Source organism: Athene cunicularia (assembly GCF_003259725.1).
Source record: "Athene cunicularia isolate RWA chromosome 1 unlocalized genomic scaffold, athCun1 chr1_part1, whole genome shotgun sequence".
In the NCBI taxonomy this organism is placed as follows: domain Eukaryota; kingdom Metazoa; phylum Chordata; class Aves; order Strigiformes; family Strigidae; genus Athene; species Athene cunicularia.
The window spans coordinates 89,946,184-89,968,751 of NW_020799091.1; the positions used below are offsets into that span (position 1 = coordinate 89,946,184).

General features: G+C 33.6%; 1 protein-coding gene across 1 annotated transcript in view; it reads right to left on the reverse strand.

The window, feature by feature from the left end:
- CFAP47 (cilia and flagella associated protein 47) overlaps window positions 1-22,568 on the reverse strand; it is a 338,064-nt gene that overhangs the window by 295,696 nt on the left and 19,800 nt on the right. The window contains exons 10-21 of the mRNA XM_026846341.1: window positions 22,212-22,425; window positions 21,673-21,825; window positions 20,013-20,202; window positions 19,814-19,910; window positions 18,428-18,644; window positions 17,528-17,772; window positions 16,399-16,529; window positions 15,159-15,281; window positions 13,686-13,817; window positions 12,391-12,468; window positions 11,725-11,869; window positions 10,075-10,169 (exon numbers count right to left, since the gene is read on the reverse strand). Coding sequence (XP_026702142.1) covers window positions 10,075-10,169; window positions 11,725-11,869; window positions 12,391-12,468; window positions 13,686-13,817; window positions 15,159-15,281; window positions 16,399-16,529; window positions 17,528-17,772; window positions 18,428-18,644; window positions 19,814-19,910; window positions 20,013-20,202; window positions 21,673-21,825; window positions 22,212-22,425 — 1,820 coding nt within the window. The remainder of the gene's footprint in view (window positions 1-10,074; window positions 10,170-11,724; window positions 11,870-12,390; window positions 12,469-13,685; window positions 13,818-15,158; window positions 15,282-16,398; window positions 16,530-17,527; window positions 17,773-18,427; window positions 18,645-19,813; window positions 19,911-20,012; window positions 20,203-21,672; window positions 21,826-22,211; window positions 22,426-22,568) is intronic.

The window sequence follows — 22,568 nt, forward strand, 5'->3', positions numbered from 1 at the left end:
CTTTGTCATTGAATGCCACTGAATTCCAGGAGTCCAAATTTCAGTAATTCTGATCCTAGTTTTACCTCTGCAATCACATCCCCAAATAAGTAGAGTTAAGAATTTATAATATAGTATATTTTATAAAAAATCTTATTTTTTTGACAGACTGTGCACTTCAGGGGCGAAATTTATTTCACAGGATACTTTGAAGGAGTCATTTCTTGGCTCTTGCTATCTTCCCAAGGATTGACACACTACAGGAGTATTTTCTTCAGACCAAAACATATGGATAACCGTAAGAAAGGTAATAGAAGAAAAAAAAAAAAAAAAAAAAAAAAAAATAATCTTGAAGGCCACTGAAATCTCGAGAAAGGACTCTGGCCTATAAAATCTGCATGCTGCTTAAAATCTGCAACAAAACCAGCTATATAAAGAAGTTATGAATCATTTAAAAGCTTTCAAACTGCAGAAAATAGTGCATCATGCTTCGCTTACACATATGTGGTAGTGATTAGAATATATAAATGACACGAAAGAAAAATAAGTTAAATTGTCCAAAGCCAGGACATGAGGCACATAACTGTCTCTAACAGAATCAACACAGAACTTAGATAATGAGAAGCAAGTACACAGCACTTAGAGTGTTTAGAGTTCCAGCAGGGTTTCTACCACACAATTACGAAATCCTGGTGAGGGAGATGTGTGCTGAGCCTTGTGGAACATTTTGTGTATTTGTGCTTAGCAAGAGGAAAGCAGGGGTTGAAGGGAAGTTTTTCTAGTGAGATTCCCACAGTCCTTTGATTTATACTGATACTTCAAATCTGATAATTATTAGATTTTATAACACAGAATTGGCTTCTTAAAATGAACATCATAATGCCATTTAAGAATTTTTAGTCATTAATGGTCGAGGTGTGTCATAAACAAAGACTGAGTAAAAATCTCCTGATTTGACTGACTTACTCTTCTTTTTTTAGTATGTCAAGTCACCCACATAAAATACTTCAAGTTACATCTTCTAAATATGGTCTTGTTGCATAAAACCACACAATTAAAAATTAGATTGAAAAGGATCTTTTCTTTATAGTGTGAGAAGTTCCTTTCACTTCAAAGTATGTGTGATATACATGATTTCATGTCACTAACAGTGGGTCCTTGCAGTTTTAGAAAAACAACTATATTTTCTTACAGTAGAAAGTAATAAGCATTCCATTTCAAGGCTGTGAAATCCACCAAAAAAAAAATTTAAAAATTTTTGCAAAAATATAAGAGAAGTTTATCTCTTTACATAAGAGATATAATAGAGCTGAATACCAAATGATTATTTGGTAACCCTGACAGCTCTTAAAATAAGAGAGAACTGTAAAGTGAACCAATACCAGAGAGAGAGGGGGGAAAAAAAGGCATTTACAGGACTCTCTAGATCACGCATATCATACAAAAGTCACAATACAGATACAATCAGAAGATTCTGTCACACTGCTGTATGAGAAGTTTGCTATACTGGGTATAGCATACCCAGTGTACATCTTCAGAAATATAATATGGAAAATGCTGCATAAATAACCAATTTATCTCCCAAGCTTTATGGGTCACTGTAAGAACAAAGAGAAGATCACTGCACATCTCTATGTCCAAGACTGCTCCCAGCCTTGGCAGATCCCTATAGCCAGCAGGTACTTCCCTACACTGGCAATTCTAACACTTGAAACACCTATGACAAGAACTGCAGTAAAAAAAGTGAGCTAGAAAATCCTTTTCACCGCTAGCATGCACGACATATATAACAAACAATATAATGACACTAAGATTTAAAGCTTGGTAAGATGAAAATGCTTAGTCTATAATAGCTATTATTACATCTTTCGCTGTGCAAAAGAGTACAGTCTAGCACTGCAATTGTTCTTCATCAATGATGTTATGTTTCATATGTTCAGGTCAGACAATAAGAGGTGAAATCCCTTTAACCCTCTCCCAAACAGCTATTCAAAATTTGATTTTCATCCCAACAAACAGGAACATTTGGTTTAGTCTTACTATGCAACAAGGGCTTTATTTGCTAAGAACCAGCAAACCAAATATGTGCAAGATACACTTAATTCACTACATGTCAGACATGATGTTCACTGAAAACCTGCATTTGCTTTGAAATACGATGGTGCAAATTCAGAGCCAACATAACTCATTAAAATGTATTTCTGTAATTGAGAACAAATCACAGACCTTTCATTTCATTTCATTCAAATGTATCTTTACCTCATTAACTGCACATTAACTAAGCTGCACTACAAATGAATTTTTTTTTAAATTCTATACGCCCAGAAATCATATGATAATTCATACACATACATACAAGCACACAAACATACACAAATTACTGAAACACAACTAAAATTTAATTTCATTTTTGAGGACTTCACTTAGCAAGTAGAACCATTACTTTTCTTTTAATACATTTTTTAAGAAAAAAAAAAAAAATTATTAGTGTTTAACCTCAAAATCCATAACGAAAAATTCTCTCTTGTAAGATTATATACTCAAAAAAAATTAATGACAGTATTAAAAAAAATCCTATATTATTACTGGACTTGCAGTTGCTTTTTAAATACTCTAAGAACACTTCACAGTTATTTATCTATTGAGATTTTTTTTTTTTTTAAGCTGTATTTAACTTCATAAACCAAAGAATACAGCAAGGAGTAGGAAGTAAACAGCCTAGAGAGAGTTCTTTCACAAACACTCAAGGTTGTTTATATCATCATAAGAAATATTTTTCCTGTCCTGATTTACACTAATTACACACGTTAACTGGAAGGGAGGAGTCGTCTACAAAGTGGTCGTTCTAGCAATTAAAATACTTCAAAAGAAGCTTTAAAAGACTAGTCACATGAGGCAAAAGAGCTTTTTATTATGTGTTCCCACAGAACACCTCCAAAGGATGCCAGAAAAGGACATGCTTGTGTAGGCTGCCAGCAGAAGATAACAATTCTTTAAATAAAACTGATATTTCTGCAAACTTTTATTTAGAGGGTACTTTAAAAAACCTTCCTTTTTTTTTTTTGCTAGAATTGCTACACAAATATAAGTTGTTGATTTTAAGAAATCTGTCTGATCAGGAAAGCTCTACTACCAAAACTCATTTGAATTTATGAAATAAGTTTGATACAAAGTGCAAGATAGCTCTAAACCCACTGTTGCAGAGTGAACATAGATGACTGGCTTCCTGCCTCAGGCCTATCTACTCAGTATACTGAAAGAAACAACAGAACTAACAACTACCCCACCAACTATGACAAAATGATATTTATATAAAATTCCTGCCTAAAAAACAAGCAAGCACATTTGTCAGGTTGAGGGGGGGAATCTGAGAAGAGAAAAAAAAAAAAAGTTATTTTCAAAAAACAATTTTAAAGCAGTTACTTCATTTCTATCTTTACTAAGTACCTCAGTGCAATGTTATATTTTATGCTTTATAATATATATTTTGCTAATTATTATTGTTACACAGCATATATTCTCAAGGTTGAGCAAAAATTTTGTTATCAAATCCAGGAATCATATGGTTTCTTTAGTACAAAAAATAAAATTACAGTACTTGCTTTCACAGTACAACTTCACAAGGAATTACAAGTAAATCAGTAAGCTAATTTAAGACTTAAAATTAAGTTAAAACATCTGTAAAGGATAATACTCTTGTATTTATCACATAATATGCACTGTTAAAATATCTTGAAGCAGTGAAAGTCACTGGATTTTTGTGTAAAGGCTGGTTTTAAAATTTATTTATAGCACTAACATATGAATTCAGCAGTGATACAAGGAGAGAAAATGTGATGTACATTAGAAAAAATCAGCTTGATTCAAATTTAAACCTAACTGCAAAACCAAGAGTTTATGCCCTACAACTATATACAATACACATTCTCAACCTCCCCTGATTTAACATGAGCTTTTCCTTAAAACATATTTAAATCTTTCATGCAGCCTAAATTCCCCAGCTTTATATTACAGATAAGCAGCTTTCCACAATGAATAATGTAACTAGTGTTCAAAGCCATCATTCAAAACACTGAAATAAAACTAAATCTTTCCCTTGTATATGGTCAGAGATGATGCACCAGTAACACCCTGTAATTCCACAGCTGCAGATTTCCTATAGAAATCATTTCTTACACCATAAATTCTGTTCTTTCGTTTAAAAAAAAAAAAAAAAAAAAGTAATTTTGCAGCCATACACTCCTGCACCTTGCTTTGCCTGTTTTCCTTACCAGATCATGCATGACACTGCTGCTAGCAGATGGATCATCCTGCCCAGAGAAATACGGGGATAGCTGAGGAACGAATATAAGCAAATATTTATAGTGACCACATGCTGCCCATTTCCCTGGCACAAAACCAAAAGAATGAGGTGCTCCTCACTGTTACACAGACAGGTAGCCTGCAGAAAGTGAACCACGGTCAGAAAAGTCACGCTTCTATGCTTCTTAAACAGTACGATTTAAAACTCAGTTCAAAAATAATCACTGCTAGCAATCAATCAATAAATAATATTATTAGTAATAATTCTTAGCTCTGTCTCTGGATAAGGATGAGGGAGCTACAACAGATATTTGGCCAGACAGACATGGGGTTTTTTTGTTGGTTTTGGTTGGTTGGTTTTTTGTTTAATTACCAAAAAATTTTCTTCTATTCAGCTCTGAAATGAGAACCTTTCCTAACCCATCAGACATTCAGCTGGCTAAGCCTCCTTATAGTGTAGAGAAAAAAAAAAAAAACAAAAAACACAAAAGAACACTAACAGAAGCATCTCTCAAACAAAATTATATCAAAACAGAAAAGAAAGAAGCATACAGCCTGTATACAAATACCATATTAGGAAGTATTTGCTAGCTTACCTATTTATATATATTTTCATATACTGTTTTCACTTACAGCTCTGACTTTCACAGCCAACAAACACCAAAGTTAAACTCTCTCCAGTGAGGCAGAAAACGCTGGCACCTCTAACACCTTCCAAGACACTGGAATAACAGGAAGACACAGCTAGGCCATGTCTGAGCAGCATCCTATCCTAATGCATCAACTTCATTTTACCACTTAGAATACTAAGAAATACTAGAAATACCACTTAGAATACTGAGAAATAATATCTCAAATTTTTTTAGATAATATTTTACAAACATACCAACATACTTCATCTCTAAGAGCGTTTTTGATGTCATGTATTTTTACATACTTTTAGTAAGAATGGCAGAAGATATTCAGAGTTCCGATGTATTTACTTCATTTGTTGGTTCGAAGCTTTCGGAGGCAGAAGGAAAGCTATTGCCAAGTTGATTTTTAGCAGAATTCAAGATTGCACTCAAGACTAAATACTTGATGCCTTCCATTAATAATTCAAGTAGTTTTAATAAAATTTTAAAGTGTATTAAAATAATTTGATGCTTTTGTGATTTTTTTTTTTAAATCAGCACTTTTGAATTAAGTTTTTCCTTAGTTCTAGTATCCACTTTCTTAGCAATAACATCAACAAAGTGGGTTTTTGTTGGTTTATAGGGTAGTGTTGTCAGTAATGACTACAACAGCAGGAACTTTTAGTAGAACCAGAAGGTGAACAGAAAAGAATGCGACTCAATGGGATACAGAAGGTTTGTAGCAGCTGGGAATTAAGTTGGGTAAGAGCAGTTGTCCAGAAAATGGTGATGAGATCAGAGAAACAGCTGTTCAAGTGCAGAGGCAGAAAACAGCAGTGAATAGGGGAAGCTGAATATACAGAGGAGAATAGAGCATTTTCAAGACTGGGAAGTGAGGAAAGAGAAGGAAGAAATCTAGTGAGACAAAGGGGAAATCTAGATAAGGTAGAATGATAACTCTGATCCAAGAGAGAATGTTTTAAGAATCTGTAACTAGTAAGAGTTTCTGATCACAATACAAGATGTGGGTACTTGGACCATTTTCTTAACAGAACTGTGCTTTTTATTAGTATTCTATTTTGCAAGAGTTAAATTAAAGAAAAGCTAAAGCATCCTGGGGAGTACAGATACTTCCAGAGGCTTTCTTTAGTCATGCCATACCGGGCAACACAGTTTTCAAAGTTCTCTTCATTTAACATTAGTCAGTGCTATTGCTGCCAGGTGTCAGTGCTGCACTCTCAGTGATATAAACTTGACCACCAGTGTGTTGTAATTGTATTTGGGCATGCCTTGCCTAGCAATAAACATACACATAGAGCAGAAGGGAAAAATCTAGTTGAACAGTGAGCTTACCCAGCACCAAGGGCAGAGGGAGACAGAAAGACTGTGAGCACGTGAAGAGAAGGGAAAACTGAAATAAAGACATTTCATTAAAACAGCACTTATTAGTTGGTTATGAGGTATAAGATGCCCCAGGAAAATTTCCTTTTTGAAGTTCTTTATTCCTTTGCTTCTGAAGGAAATTGTTTTCTTTGGCAAAAATTATTCTCAAGACAGGAAACACATAAACATGGAGTTTGAAAAATTAAAAAAGGATGACATCAGAAAACCCTGTAAACAAATCTGTAATCAATAGATGAGATATATTATACAGATTTTTGTTTTTTAAGAAAAGCAGTCACAAAACAGATCCAGTCAAATGTAAGTATATATCATAATTAAAGCAGACTGCCAACTAGTATAATCTTCTCTTCAGTTAGGTTAACATACCACGAGTATCAAGTGACAGCTGGAGATGCTCATCAATACCGAATAGTAATACTGAACAGTAGTTCAGATGAAAAGTGAAATTAAACAAAGAACCATCTGCTACTTCCTCAGTCTTCAGAAATATTAATTTAATCACTTAAATTTACAGCACTGTCAGTAGCAACACTTCCAGTCTTCATCCATCCTGCAACTTGACAAGGAAATAAAATCATAACAGAGCTCAACTGTAATAATGGGAAATATGAATACTGAGAGGCAAATAAAATGCCTGCTTTGATGGGGGGGCGGGGGGAGTAGAGTGAGGTGGGCATTTCAGATTTTAGAGAGTTGCTCTTTTGCTGGTCTGTAAGGGGATGACTGACCTTCCACCACACTCTTTTCCGCTACAGCAGAGAATAAAAAAAATCACTTTGTACAGCACTATCACCAGAGAAATTTAATGCCATAAGCAAGAACAGAGCTGTCAAATTTTAGGTTCTATACATCAATATGTACATGTTTTAGATCTTACAACACAGTGGTGTGCTTTTAGCCACTGAGATTACATGGAAAAAAACCTAGAAAACTGCATATAAAGTGCTGATTAGAAATACCTCTGCTAAATACTTGACAAGACTCAAGTAAAATTATTTTATGAAAGTAAACTGAAATTGAGGCCTTGGAAGTTAAACAATTGTTACCTGTTAAACCCTACATATAGTGCGCACCCTTGCATCATCCATAAAATAATATTGCTAGACCTTTTTTTAGTATTTCTGACCCTACTTATAATTTTTTAATCAGTGCATTTGTGACGTTCTATTTTATAGGACTCCTAACTGAATTTTCTGTACAGATGCTGAAGTAAAAAAAAAAATAAAAAATTAACCATTAGCATAACCATAAGCTAAAGTTACCTTGTTTCCATCCAATCTACAAACAGAGCAAATCCATCAAAAGTATATTCTATTCCAAAGTAATCAGATAATACAAAATGAAAAACAGGGAAGAATGAAAACACGTGATTTGGAAAGTACTTACAGAAGGGCATTACAATTTCAGCAACCATTTATTTTTTCTGTTTAGTGTAGCTTACTAGAAGCTAACTGGCAGTTACAAAGCAGTATTTTGTATCTCATTTCTATTGACAATCTTTCTATTAGAACAAAAAATTTAAAATGTTGTTGAACACTTATGATTTTAAATCGAGATCTAATCTTTAAGATGATGCTGTTACAACAGATCGCTTTTGTAAATGAAATATGCATCTCAGAGGACTTTACTGGTAAAATAAAAATCAAAACTAATTAAGTTTCAAAGCTTGGCTATAAGAACAGTAATAATATATGCCTACTTATTAAAAGTTCAACCTTTTCCCAATTTTTGTTTTACATAGCTCTGCACTACTTCATGTACTACTTTTTATTTATAAGGGAATATAGCCTTTCCACATTCCAATTTCACCATTTTAAGCCAAATATCTATATTCCTTTGTATAAGTTATTGTTTAACTGGTTTGTATTTCACACTAGCAAGAGACAGACACTAAAAAGTACTGTTATAAATACTAAGAGCCTTAACACTGGCCTTAGTGAAGCCAGAATTTCATCTTTGGAGAAACAACATGCTGCTAGAATATGATTTTAGAATGGGTAAATGTGATTGTCTGACAGATGACTTGACCCTTTGGGTTGAGTTGACTTGATTTTAACTTGACTCTTTTTGTTACAGTGAGTTTTCATATCCAGTCTAATCCACCTGGCATAATTTAAACACACTACTCATTATCTACTGCAGTGAACAAGCACATAAATTATATTCCACAGAGTATTGGAAGTTAGTTCAATTTTTTACACAGTTTGTGCTTTCTGGACTTCTGATCAATTCCGTTGCTTTCTTTTGGACTTTTTTTGCCAGGGAAATTTTCCCATTTCTTTAAGTGTGGCATCCCAAATGGGAAAAGTGTTCCAGTTGAAGTGTTATCAGCACTAACTAGAATAATTATTTTACTTGCTTTACTAACATTATTCCTATTTATATAAATCAGTATTGTGTCTCCCTCTAAATTCTTATTCAGCTTGTGATCTACAATACCATAGACACAGATCACTCAAACAACATTATCTAGTCTTGCATTTCTATTACTGACCCTTCCTACTTAAACAAAAATGTCATTATTTATCCTTACTTTCTCTGCAGTTTGACAATAGCTCACTGGTGATATTCTGTGTGTACCATTTTGCAAACAATTACATACTTTCCCAATACTGCATCTAGTCTAAATCTGATTGCCTTGCTTATGAGAATGTTGCATCAGGCAGTGTCAGGATACTTAAAGATATGATATCTAATGCTTCTTCCTTAATCTCAATGCCTGCTATCCTATAGGAGAGAATTAATTTGGTTTGAAATAGGTCATTTTTTATGAATCTATTGACTCATGTTCTCTCAGGAAAAATTATCTCAGAGCAGTGAATGTGTTATAAATTCACAGCACCAGTTTTTTCACAACAGCTTCACAACAGTACACAGAATCTAAGCTGACAGTAATAGCAGGAAGAAAATCAGTGTTACCAGACACAGCCTGTACTACATACATATTATTTGAATGGTGCTTTGAACAAAGCAATTTCTTTTTATTCAAATACTAAAGTGCTGGGAAGGAAAAAGGGGAGAAAGTGAAAAAAAGAATATCATTGACCCTTGCAAAATGCATTGTCTCTGATACGAATTTTTTTTTTTTTAAGGTAAAAATGCAGATAATGCAACAGGTTTATGTGCTGTAAAAGTGGTCCCCAGCTGCTTGTTTTGAAGTTCACTCATAATATCACAGACTAAGTTTTCTTTCAGTTCATTGTTCACCAAATATGTGGAAACCCCAAAACCCTCCCTTTCTAAAGCACTATCCTATACGCTTAAGATTTAAAATTTGCTATAGCACTCTCTGTTGACACCTACTGCTAGTAAAGTGGTATTTTCTTGATATAAAACTAACCCATAAAGTCTTATATCTTGAATTTATTTCCCTCAAATAGCTCAATCAGAAAGTAACTTTGCCAATCTGTGACACATAAAAATCCTACTTTTGCAGACCCTTGGTCATCTGAGAGTTAAAGAATGAATAGCTGCAAAATGAAAATGGCTGCCTGCTTGTTGAATGATATAATGAATGCCTGGTAAGACATTTCTATTTAATTTTACACATTTTCAATTTTTTAAGTAATTGAAAAAGTGTGTATGCAAATGTTTACAGAAAGCAGCAAAAGTTATATAAAGGTTAAATCAGAACTTGTTTTAAGAATTGGATTACTATCATAAAACTACTGCACACACTAAAATGTGCATCTCAAATGTCTATACTATTTCATCATAGAAATATCACAGAGCATCATTTTAATTTAGTATAATCACCATCACTCCATAAACTTACCTCTTTTGGCATGAAGGACAGCAGGCACTGCAAAGATGACTTCCCCTTTAAGTTAACCGAATACAAATAAGGCTTTGAAGAACAGCTGTCAACCACTGTCAAACAAAATTCAGAATCAAATTACAGATGTAATTACACTAAATATCAACTTTGTAATAGTTGCAGAAATTCAGTAATTTCCAATATAAGGTATCGATGTTTGTATAGTAAACACTTCAAGGATTCTGGAGGTAATTTTTATAAGTGTTAATCACCAGCAACTTTCATTTAAGTTATTGATTTGGAAGAACACAATGTTTCAGAAAAAAAACACAGTCATTTAGTTTTGAATAAAAGCATTAGGCAAAAATAGTTAACTATGATAATGAAAACTAAATATAATAATGAAAACCTAATACCACAGGGGTAAAATTAGTTTTATTTATTATTATTTTAATTACTTTTAGGCTAAAACTGTTTTCTAAATGACTTTTAGGCATAAGCTACACTACAGGAGAAGTTATCAGTAAGGCTTGGTTAATTTTTCAAACTTTCATGTTAAATTTTAAGGCACTGGCAGAAGCACGGGTTTCCAACAAAAACGGTAACATTCCTCTGAGATCAGTATTCATCCTGAAACAATATTCACATTTGAACACTACTAGACCTGACTGTCACATTACTTGTTCCAAGCACAAACTCTGGTCTAGAATCACGTGCAGTGAGTTGATTCCCATGCTGGGTAGCTGCCTGTCCTAAACAGTCTTACAGTTCTCATACAAGTTAAGATGACTGACTAGGAGCTCTCACATTCCCTTTAAAGTCGACCACACAGTCAGAAAAGCCCTTTGTTCTTGTCAGATCAGTTTTTGTCACCATCCACATATAGTTCTACATAAAGATACAACTAAATAGTATGATACTGTCTTGAAAGAGTGTCCCAATTCCCTGAGCTTGCAGGGTCAAGAGACCATATATGCATAGCTGCAAAATTCTCTCATGAATAAAGATGATGGAACAGTAGAGGAGATGCCAGGACTGAAGTAGAAAAGGATGAGCAACAATGAGTGAAGGATAAGAAACTGCACTAGTTCTATCAAGAAACAAATTATAGTAATCTAATTCCACATATTGCCCCAATGTCATTCTCAGTTAGGCATCATGCAGAACAGAGATCCTGTGATTAACCTGCAGCCATCCTGTAGGATAAGGAAAAGAGAAGTCCAGACTCTTATACTGATGATGAATTAACTAAATGATAAACATTGTCAAAACAGTGGGTAAAAGTCCATGAATAGGAAATGAACATAGTTCTTTGGCTTTGTTGGGTTTTTACTTTTTTTTTTTTTTTTTTTATTTTATTTTAACTGGTGAGAGGGTACTCAACCGTTTTTCTTCAATATACCTTAGCAACTAGAGAAAAAAAAAAAAAAAAGGAGGAAAAAAATTTCTGCAAGCAATCTGACATTTTCCAAATGCTTATTTTTGGCAAATGTCATTTTACAAGCAAACCAAAATTTCTCCTCTTAATTTATATTAAACAGCACTTTTAAAATAATTGCTTTAGGTTTTTTTAAAATCAGAAAATTTGTATACCAGAAAGAGTCTGACAGATTTTCTCTTAGCATTATCCATTCTTTATGAAAATTCTAGTATAGCAAAAGTAAATACCTGAATGGTCATTAGCATTCAATTTAAAATCCTTATACTTAGAAAAATCAAACTCCACTCTGGTCCTTGCTTGTCCTTTGTTCCGCAGCAAAAAAGGAATTGATTTTGTAGAATCGACATAAACACCACCAAAGTCAAATAGTTCCTGTGAGTTTAAAGGGGAAAAAAAAAAAAAAAAAAGGGTCAAAGCACCGTGGAGTCAAGTTTACAGCTGAACAGAACATGAAAAATGTAATTGTTCAAAGATTCACAATTTACAATAACAGTGTTGGTTAGTCAACTGTCTTGCATAACCTCTATCTTTAAAATCTTTGCAGGACATGAAATGCGAGATTAGAATCCAATACGTAAGTCCAGTTACACCATCAGGAAAGTTTACATCATTCAGTAAACAGACCAATAGATTCCTTTTCCTCCTATTGCCTTTTTTTTTTTTTTTTTTTTTTTATTTATAACTACTCTACACAAATCCCCTCTCTTTTAACATCATTTAGTGCAACTGTTATATGTACATTTAGTTTTTAATTTCTTAAATCCTCCTTGCTAATTTTCTCAGAAAGTTATAGGCAAAAAATTGAAATATGAACTAGGGATGCTCCACTTGAACATCAAGATAAAGCAAAACACTATCAATCTTAACAATTGCTACAATTTCTTCATACTTACCACATCAATGTTTATTTCAGGGATCTCTACAAATCCACCAATCCTAAGCACTAGTACTCCTGAATTTCGCACTGCTACCTAAATGAATGGATGACAGTAAGATTGTTCACAAGGTCATTTTAACATAACTAGCTCACCAAATCTATCATAATTACATGGAAAAAAAAAATAATCTACCCCACATATATAGTGTGTAGTGTAGATATTCAGCAAAATTTGTAATGAAAACATGAAAATAACTCTGCTCTTTATAATATTGCTTTTTTGTTATGGAAATACTGAGGAAAATAAAAGGCCTTCCTTTTCTAGAACATATATATACAGATTCCAATGAGATTTGGCTTCAAAGAAAAACCAATCATACCTTTGTGGTATACCATATCTGGGACAGTCATAGCTGCCAATTAAAAAAACAACCCAAAAAAAGGAAAAAAAAGAAAAAATAAAACCAAACAAACTAGGTTTTAGGAAAGACCAGTCTTCTGCAGACAAAAATACTGCTGCAGGAGGCTGTATCACTAGAATGAACAGTTTTCCACAACAGGAAAAAGCTGAGTGGATGGGTTAGATCTATTCAGTGGCTGTGAGTATTGGAAAGCATATTACACACAAATTGCTTGACAGAGATGCTGGTACAAAGCAGGTACTATTGTTCTGAGCAATGCTAAATCTGTTTTAGAAGTGTAAAAAAGAAATGGATACTAGGTTTAGTGAGCATAATGTAGGCAGCCATAGAAGATGGAGAATCCAGGATTAGAAAAAGTAGCAAAGATCAGTCCCATGATACCACCCTTTTTCCTATTCTCACTTATCTGACCAAGGACAAGTTCAGGAAGCAGGCATGCAGAAAACAAAATAGGATTAGATGTTTATTGCACTCCTATTATAAAACCAAGTCTATTAAGAAATCCACCTCCGAGATGGCCACAAAAAGAAGTCGAGAAATTAAAGACACTGCACTAGTCCAGTCCTGCTCCTCTGTAGATAGTAAAAACTGTATATATGTTGGCATGATCTTCTGAAGATAATCACATTAGTTTCAACAGCTTGCTAATGGTACAATATGAATCAGCTCGAACAGAGGGGCTATTTTGATACTTCAGAGCAGGACTCAGACAAAACAACACAATAGGTTATAACAGCCATGTGAACTGCTGTAAGAAAACATTTCTTTTTCATAAAAAGCATTAGAAACCTGGACATAAAATCCAAAGTATGCTCAAATGTAAACATATCTCCATACACAAATACACAACATAACAGTCAAAAGACCAAGTTCTTCCAGTTTTGAATACCTCCACTCTTGTATCAAAACTCATTTTTGCAGTCGGAGTGAAACAGATTTTGAGATCAGCATGGCCTCCCACAGGTACCACCCCTTCAGAAGGGGTGATCATCATTTCAGGAAGTGGGTTTGAATCAAGAACCTTCAAACACAAACATGAAACATTAATAATACTGAAATATATCTATCATGAAGATTTTATGTTCTTACAAGAGGAACATTCATAACATATAACTCTACCTTGGACTTAGAAATGTCAGGCAAAAATACAGATAAACAAAGTAAAGTAACAGATTCCTAAATATAATGACTGTAAGCTTCCACTATGAAATAATTTTTGCACATAATTTGGAAACGTCACATTCCGGGTTTTGGGTTGTTTTCATTATTTTATTAAAATTAAGACCTGCTATCTAGAAAGTCTCCATAATATTCTAGAAAGCATTTTTTCAGTGACAGATAAACTCACCGCTTCTGTCCTGACATTCACAGTAAGAAGACAGGACATAGATCCTAATACTGTGAAGTTCAGTAATAATACTAGGAGTATATATTCAGTTTACCCACAGTTAGTGAGGACAAAATAGAATTTGTTCTCTTCTAATGCACTCCAAATAGATACATTTTTAAAAGTATAGCTACACAAGTGATAATGACCAAGACCAGCCAGACACCTCTTGGCTTAGGAGTAACTGTAGAGGCTTAAAAGGCTGGCTATGTTTGTCTTATTGATTATGCTGATTTAATCCTTTCAGGCCCATCCCCCCTAAGAGTGTAGTAATACTACTTGTTAGTACAATGCTCAGCTGATAAACAGAGAAATACAGTACAAATCAAAATAAATTAATCAAGTTTCTTAGTACCATAGTAATGTAGCAACAAAAATACTGAGGATTTTAATTAAAATTATTTTGCTTCACTAAATAAATACAGCAAATTATTCTGTGATTAGGAGAACTAATGAGATTAGGTTTCCTACTAATTCATGTATTATGTCTTTACTCACTCTGGCATCCATCTCATCTCTTAGTTCATAATACAACCTATCTTCCTCTCAGATGTTAGTCTAGCAAAGTGATCACATTTGCTGTGATGAGTCTGGGTCTATGCATGCACTAACTGGGCAACCAGTGTGAATAGGGTGACTCGCCAGTTTGTCTCAAAATATAAAAACATCCAAGCTCTAACTCCTTTTTTCATAGGGAGACTAGTATAGGGTTCCACCCTAATCACTGGTTATCACGAAACTTCCAGAATCTTTTAGACCATTACTGCTTTGCTTGTCTATCTGTCCATCAATCCAAATTTGACTGAGGAACAGAATTCCTATTCACATAAATCTTGTTTCTACAGAAAACCAGACAAAAGCTAAAGTAGGTGTGTATCTAATAACAACAAAACTGTGACTTGATCTGATAAAGTGAACCCCCTTCTCCCTCCCCACCCTAAGAAATTAAATATGCTTAAAATAATTTTAGCTTACTTGGAAGTATGCATGATTGTATCCTATGTTTTGAAGAGTGGCTGTCTTACAAGTAGATAAACCTACTGGACTATGACTGAAGGGTATTCTTTGTTCCATAAACTGAACTTTGGTAGTACCAAGCTATTAAAAAAAAAAAAAAAGGCAAACTAAATACAAATAAATAATTCAGCCTAATTTTCTTTTCATTGCATAATGAGCTAATATACTTGTGGAAATGCTTAAATTAGAAGTATTCAAATAGACAAACACAGTTTAAGTGTCAGACAAGATTTACTCTATGTATTGAATTTATCTAGATCCGAATTGAACAGACACAACCCCAGAGATATTTCTGGTCTAATTTCAAGACAAATAAAAATATATTAATTAAATTTAATTTAAAAGCACAAGCTCCATATTTTTTTAATTCTAAATGTGTGATCAGGAGAGGACTTCAGAGATTTTTAATAGCAGTAGAAATGCCAATATTCTCATTTACACATATCCTGGCTTACATATGGCAATTTCCAAGACTTCTTAAGAAGAGGAAGAAAAGAAAAAAGCTAATGGGAAAAAAAAATAACAGAGAAAGCTGGCACACAAAAAGCAGGGAAAAGTTTTCTTGGCTCCCAAAATAAAAGTTCTACATCATGCAGCTAGTAGAATACAGTGGGGGGGGGGGAAAAAAAAAAAAAAAAAAAAAAAAAAAAAAAAAGACTGTCTCCTTCATACCCCCAGAATGTAAAGTAAAATAACAAATTATTAACTTAAGCTGAACTTTACTGTTTAGAAGACTATCCAGAACACTGCTTTTCAAACCATCAAATACCATATTCGAACAATAACACAAAATTACATATCTGTAACGTAATTTTGTTACACTGAAGTTCTGAAACATACCTTCCCACACACACCTTGGTATCTATCCCTTTATTTATCTAAAGAACTATCATACCACCACTCAACCTTTGTTTGGCTAAACTAAGCAAACCAAGAAGAACAATTACTGCTTAATACATAAGGACCACGAAGTTATGGTGCTAAAGAAATATAACATCAGAAGCAAGAAAAAGGGAAATTGTCTTTGTCTTGCCTCCTCCATTGTCTTTGGAGCAATATTTTTTGTTAAATGTGTCAAATAGAAGTCATATGAAATGAAAATATTTGTTGAATACAGAATAGAAATATATTTAAGAAATTAACTTGTTTAAAAAAAGCATGCTTTTTGCTTCTCTAAATCTGCTGTATGAATTGTTACCTTTGCACAACATTTCAATTTAACTGTGTTTCCTTTACGCACACACAAGTTGAATTCTCCTGCTTCTGGAGAGCTGAACCCTGGATGCCAAACAACTTCACACTCCAGATCTCTATAGGCCTCCACAAAGCCTAAATAAATGTGCATGATTTATATGTTACAGAATACACATGTACAATTATCAAATTACATTATATAATTAGAAATAACATAAGCACATTTAAGTGAAATGACCTTCCATTACTGGAGACTAAGCCTACATTTGAAAGGTGTTGAACAGTATGCTGAATTAAGTAAAATTGGTTTCTGAATCCTCATGAAAATTGCATAATCTGTTTATTAGTAACCTGCAGTAAAACATTCTCAAAGTTCACTGGTATTTTTTAGTCATGAATTACTCAGTCAACGTTTTTAAAAATAAAAGAACAGATCATCCTTCTTGTAGAACAGCTACTTTGGGAAAGACCATAAACATTTTCTTGTTCGCAACTGAGTCTGAACTCATATCAGGATAAGTATCTTTTCTCAAGAATCAGAGCTCAGCAAGCTCCTAATGCAGCCAAATCTTGTCTGAACTATGTAATGCCAATTCACTTAGCAGTTTGTTCTTTAATAATGGAGCTCCAACATACTCCTGCAGAACACTATCTTTCCAAGGAAAGAAGGTAATAGCTGATGTCTCACTTTTAATAAATATTGATCCATAATGCAAGTGGAAACTAATCCCAGATTGAATTCCATTTGTGTCACTCAGACTGTCTATATCAGCTTCTTAACAGCTTCATTCATACAGTGCTTTTGGAAAATTTCCTATCCTGATGAGCTGTATTAGATTGCTAACTGCCATTAAACAGCTGCTTCACTTTTGAAATAGCAGCAATCTGGACTGAGAAAAATGGTTACATAAGCATTGCTGGCTGGGCATAAAAACAGCGGAGTGAGTACACACTCAGGGTAGGGCTTATACAGGGAGTGCTGATGTGGTATTAACTCTAATCTGATACTACTTTTGGGATACATCGATATTGCCCCAAATCTAGAAAACATATAGCATCAGCTGAATGTTTGTCTTATTTAATATTATTAACATATAAGGTATGTGCACACAGACTGTAAGTGTATAGCATACCTCTGGTTGGTTGTATAGAAAATGCAGTTCCTCTGTCTGTAACTATAGGTTTCCAGGTAAACTCAGCAGGATGATTTCTGGGATTGTATACCCTGACAGTTGTTCTAAATTCTGTCTCTGCTAGGTAGCCAGGAATAGGCTTTAAAATCAGTTCTCTTGCGGACAGCTCAAGTTCAACCGAAACTGCTTTTGCAACTACTAGCACATGCCCAAGATGCTGGTTGTTTATTGTGTAAGTGAAAGATCTGCAACATAAAAATATATATTTCTCAATATTTTAATATATTTATTATGTTGTAGTCAGAGTAAAATGTATGTGAAGTATAAGTATTAGCAAGAAAATACTTAACAAAACAATTGAGTGTAAACACACAGTTAAGACTGGCAAGAGAAAGCAATTTGTAATTATTTTATGTACAACTTAAATCATGTCAAAAGCAAAGATCATCCTGATGATCGAACTCATACAGTGATTTTAACAGCATTAGTAAAGAGTTCCATCTCCATACCAGAAAGCAAGAAAACAGTTTGCCTATACATTTACCGATGAGCTGCATCGAAAAGATCTGAGCATAGATGCAGTGATGGAACACTATGCCACAAAGAGCACAGCAGCTTCGATAAAATTTCTCTTAAATAGCAAATCTTTTTCCCTGATATACCTGTGGTTATATGGGCTTTTGACAGGACAGTTTGCTGGATTTCTTTTAAACCCTAAGAAACATTACTATACTAGCAAAATTTTGCAACATAAAACTGCATTAATTATTGCAATATCACCACAAATAAGTGTACAGCATTAACAGCTAGTTTAAACTAGCCACATTATTTTTTTGTTTGTTTTTTAATTTTACTGCTGCAAAGAAATATGTAAATAAAGAGAAATAGGAGAAGCCTTACCTTTTAAACATTCCAGGAGTGTTTGTCTCAAATACAATAGGAATATGAGTCTTTGTAAGAGGAGGCACCACCTGAGACAATGGACTTGTCTGCTGTAATTCATCAATTTCAATCTCAATTTGTATCCATATATGAACTAACAAGTTATTGATTATGTGCAGTTTTCTGGCTGTTGTAGAATACACACAAACATCACCAAAATCCATAGTAGAAGGACCTGGAACATATAAGAAATAAGATCTTCAACACTTAAAAGTTAATGTAAGGAAGCATAACTACTAAAACACTATGATCAAAACATTTTTGTTCCTCAAATTACAGAATTAGTCAGCTAGAACAGTCCTTCAGCAGAAGAAATTTACACTAAAACGTTCTGCGAATCTTTTCAGTAGTACGACTCAAAAGCCCGCACTAACATTTATTTATTAATTCTGTTGGCCAGCTGTTAAAATAGGAAAAGCAATGTGCCAATTACTAAAGGCACTATTAGAAATCATGCATATTTTTTTAATTAATCAGATATTTCAATGGCCAGACAACCAGAAATTCACTCAGAGTTTATATACTTAACCTGTTTATTTCCTCCCTGACCCGCACCATTTGGCTTAATAACTGGTAAGAGAATTATCTCACTACTTTATTTACTTCTATCACCACTCTTTATGCTGGTCTGCAAACTTTAGTGTTCATGGCACCAATTAAACGTCTTCCAAAACTCTAAGAGCTTTTTTGTATTAATACGTTTATCTTCTCCTACCTTTCCCCAAGTGTATCAACATACACAGCTACACTATTCAAGCTCTGGCTTCATTGAAAAACAAAAAAAGCCCATAAAGTACAGACAACTTTTCTGCGAAATAATTTTACTGGAAAAAAAAATTGAACTTAAAATAGACCAGTTTTAGTAACAAGTGCTCTTAATAGATTAGTCCCTCACAGACTTTAGGAGGTGTTACTCCCCATCACAGACCATTCCACTGAAATTATTTTGAGGGAGGATCCTGAAGAAGTTTTACTTTTTTGAGGTATCACTGTTGACTGTTAAATTCCCCAAAGCATTCTGAACAATCCCATAAATCTACTATTCAATTACAAAGCATAAGGGTATTAGCAACCCTTATACTATGCTATATTGATTTCTCTATAACAGGATGTAGTATCAGCAGTCTTTAAAAGAAGCTCTTTTACATGTCCATACCTAACCATATCTCAGTATTTCCTGAGGAAAATCGAAGCTTTAGTTAAATGTTACTGTAGATATCAAGCTGCCACCAAATTAAGTCATTTTCTATTTAAGGTGAACAATTATGAACATAAATTGTGTTACTACAAATAAGTGGCTTTATAAAAACTATATGCATTTAGTAACCAAATTAAAAATCTTACCAATGAGTAACTGATGAAGCTGCTTGGATGTCAAAGCTAGACTACAATCTTCTTTCTCCTGGGTAGAAGATGGCATAGCATTAAGACCACTCCAAATCTGTGATAAGCACAAGACATCTCAGAGCAGGATCAAAATTCTTATGCTTTTTTACATGGTAAACACATTATGCTTACATTACTACTAAAGCATTTCACTTACTTCTTTGATTGGAGATTTAGAATCAAGTGCTGCCAATTTTTGACTAGTTAATAGGGAATTCTCATCTAAAGAAAGCATTCTGAACTGTGACTTCTCCTTGTGAAAATCTGTGATTGAGATCTTTGGTGACATAAGCCCTTCAGCTGGTTTAAGGCCTATGCTCACTGAATTATTATAAACAGAAAACTGCCTATAGGGGAAGGAAAAAAAATATGGAAATTTAGAAGTTTGAGCATTCCATGTTCTACACATTAAGCTATTTAAGATTTTTAAGCATAACAAATAATACTTTAAGTAGGGCTATTTAATTATTAAAAAAACCCTCAAGTATAGAAAACACCTTGAAAAAATATTTTACTGTCTTCTCTAGGCAAGGACTAACATCTGTTGCACATTTCTGGCAATTGCTTAGCTAAATAAGTTGCAAGCGTTATGGCTACCAAAATATAAATATTATAACATGTCTAAAATACCTCTTAAAGAACAAAAGAATAAATTGTACAGTCAAGCCCTTAAAAGGTTAGTAAATGCCAAGATTACAAAGGATCCTTTAATTGCATATGTCTGAACTGGCCACTTATACCCTAATTTTCAGAGCAATTAAGTTTTCTTGATCAAAGTTCAACTCCAATCAATCAATTTCACCTGCAACCAAGAGATGTGAAACTTCCAGGGATCTTACACAGATGTTTTGTATCAAGTATTCAGAAAATTATTACTATTTTGATAGTAACAGTGAAATTTATCTGATAACCATGAAATTTTCCTTTCTGTTGTTCCTTGTGCAATATACTTTGAATACATGCATTATGGTCACATAAACAACTGTTCACTCACTAAACACCACCAGTTCCTTTCAAGCAAACCATACATCACGTGCATGCATAAAAATAAATCCAACTCTGCACATCTTGTCTGAATCACGATGTATATACACTGAGCAAGGTAAATTGAAATTACAAGAATAACCCACTGGTATTATTAATTTTTAAATAATGGGTCTTACACGCTTAACATTCTTAAGGTATTACTTCTCTTGCTTTAGAAGCCTTACAGACTTTTTTAAAACAAACAAACAAACAAAACACGCACCACAACCATTTAAAAGTAGCAGAACTGTCAGTTCTGCTTTTGCATTATTTTGCTCCACAGCATACCAATGAAATATACAAATTCATGAAGTGAGAATTTACTATAAGGCTAGAAGACCAATACAATCCTTTAATCTTATCTGCTTCATTCCACAAAATATATCACAATTTACATACTGAAACCATGATTTTGGGTGAGCTAGACACTAGTTGAAAATACATACAGTTTATTACATAAAAAGAAAACAGAACTCAATACAATCAAGGTTATGTTTTTCCTACTAACCATAACCAACTCTTCTGAAACCTTGGCATCTTATTTTAAATTCATTTTAAGATTAATTTCAAGTTCCAGGCCTCTGTCCCTACTATTTACCCTGGAAGTGTCTAAATGAACATGTGAATAATACAGATTTAAATTGTATTACAAATAAAGGTGCCAACATCATAAGCATTTCATTATGGGACAAATTTAGCTATACTATTGGTGCCACTAAGTTCATTCTGGACATATATACACATATTTTTCATGAGGCTTAAGTATTTACTTGTCCTTTAAACAGTCTTACCTAGTAGCCTCTTTCTGTAAACGACGTTGTCTTAAACTAGAAATGAAGTCTGTGTAGTATTCCTTATGCGCTTCTTTTGACAGTCGTTCACAGTCAGTATAAGAAAACTCTGGATCTATATAATTATACCTCTCAGTCTTTGTGAATATAGTCCTAAATATTTAAAGAGAATTATATTTTCACTACATGTGTAAAATTATTCTGGGTCTTGTTAGAATGAAAACGTACAATATATAAATAGCAAAATATGTATTCCAAACATTATTTTTATCATAGCTGGTTATTAATATTTGACCTTGTAAAGGCAAGCATAAAAATAAAATATTGAAACTGTAATAGCTACATTTGCAGTTTCATATAAGAAAAGCAACTCAAATTTATATGCAAGAGGCTCAAGGTTAAGTAGAATTGAATGAATTTTAAATAACTTTCAGCCTTTAAAAAACCAAACAGTAAACTGTTATGTGTAACCAACCTTGATCTACTATACAGTATATACTAATTTGTGGTTTTAAATATTGTATTCGTGTAATTCTTACCTGTACTTTTTATTCAATTCGCTAGGCCTAATGCTGGCTGCACGGTCATTAGGAAAAGCTATAAGCGCATCACCCTCACAATTCCTGTTTATCCGGTGAGTATGAATTTGTGTCTGGGTTGATTTAAGCATTGCCACAGGCGCTGAGTCAGTGCACTGTTCTGTGCCATCAGCTACAAACTGTCCAGTTGCATTGGAAATTATTGGTGTTATACCTTCAAATTCAAATAAAACATGTTACATACACTTATACTATAAGTGTATATAGTATATATACTATTGTGATGGTTTGACTCTGGCTAAATGCCAGGTATCCACCAAGTCGCTCTATCACTTCCCCCCCCCCCCCCTTTTCCCC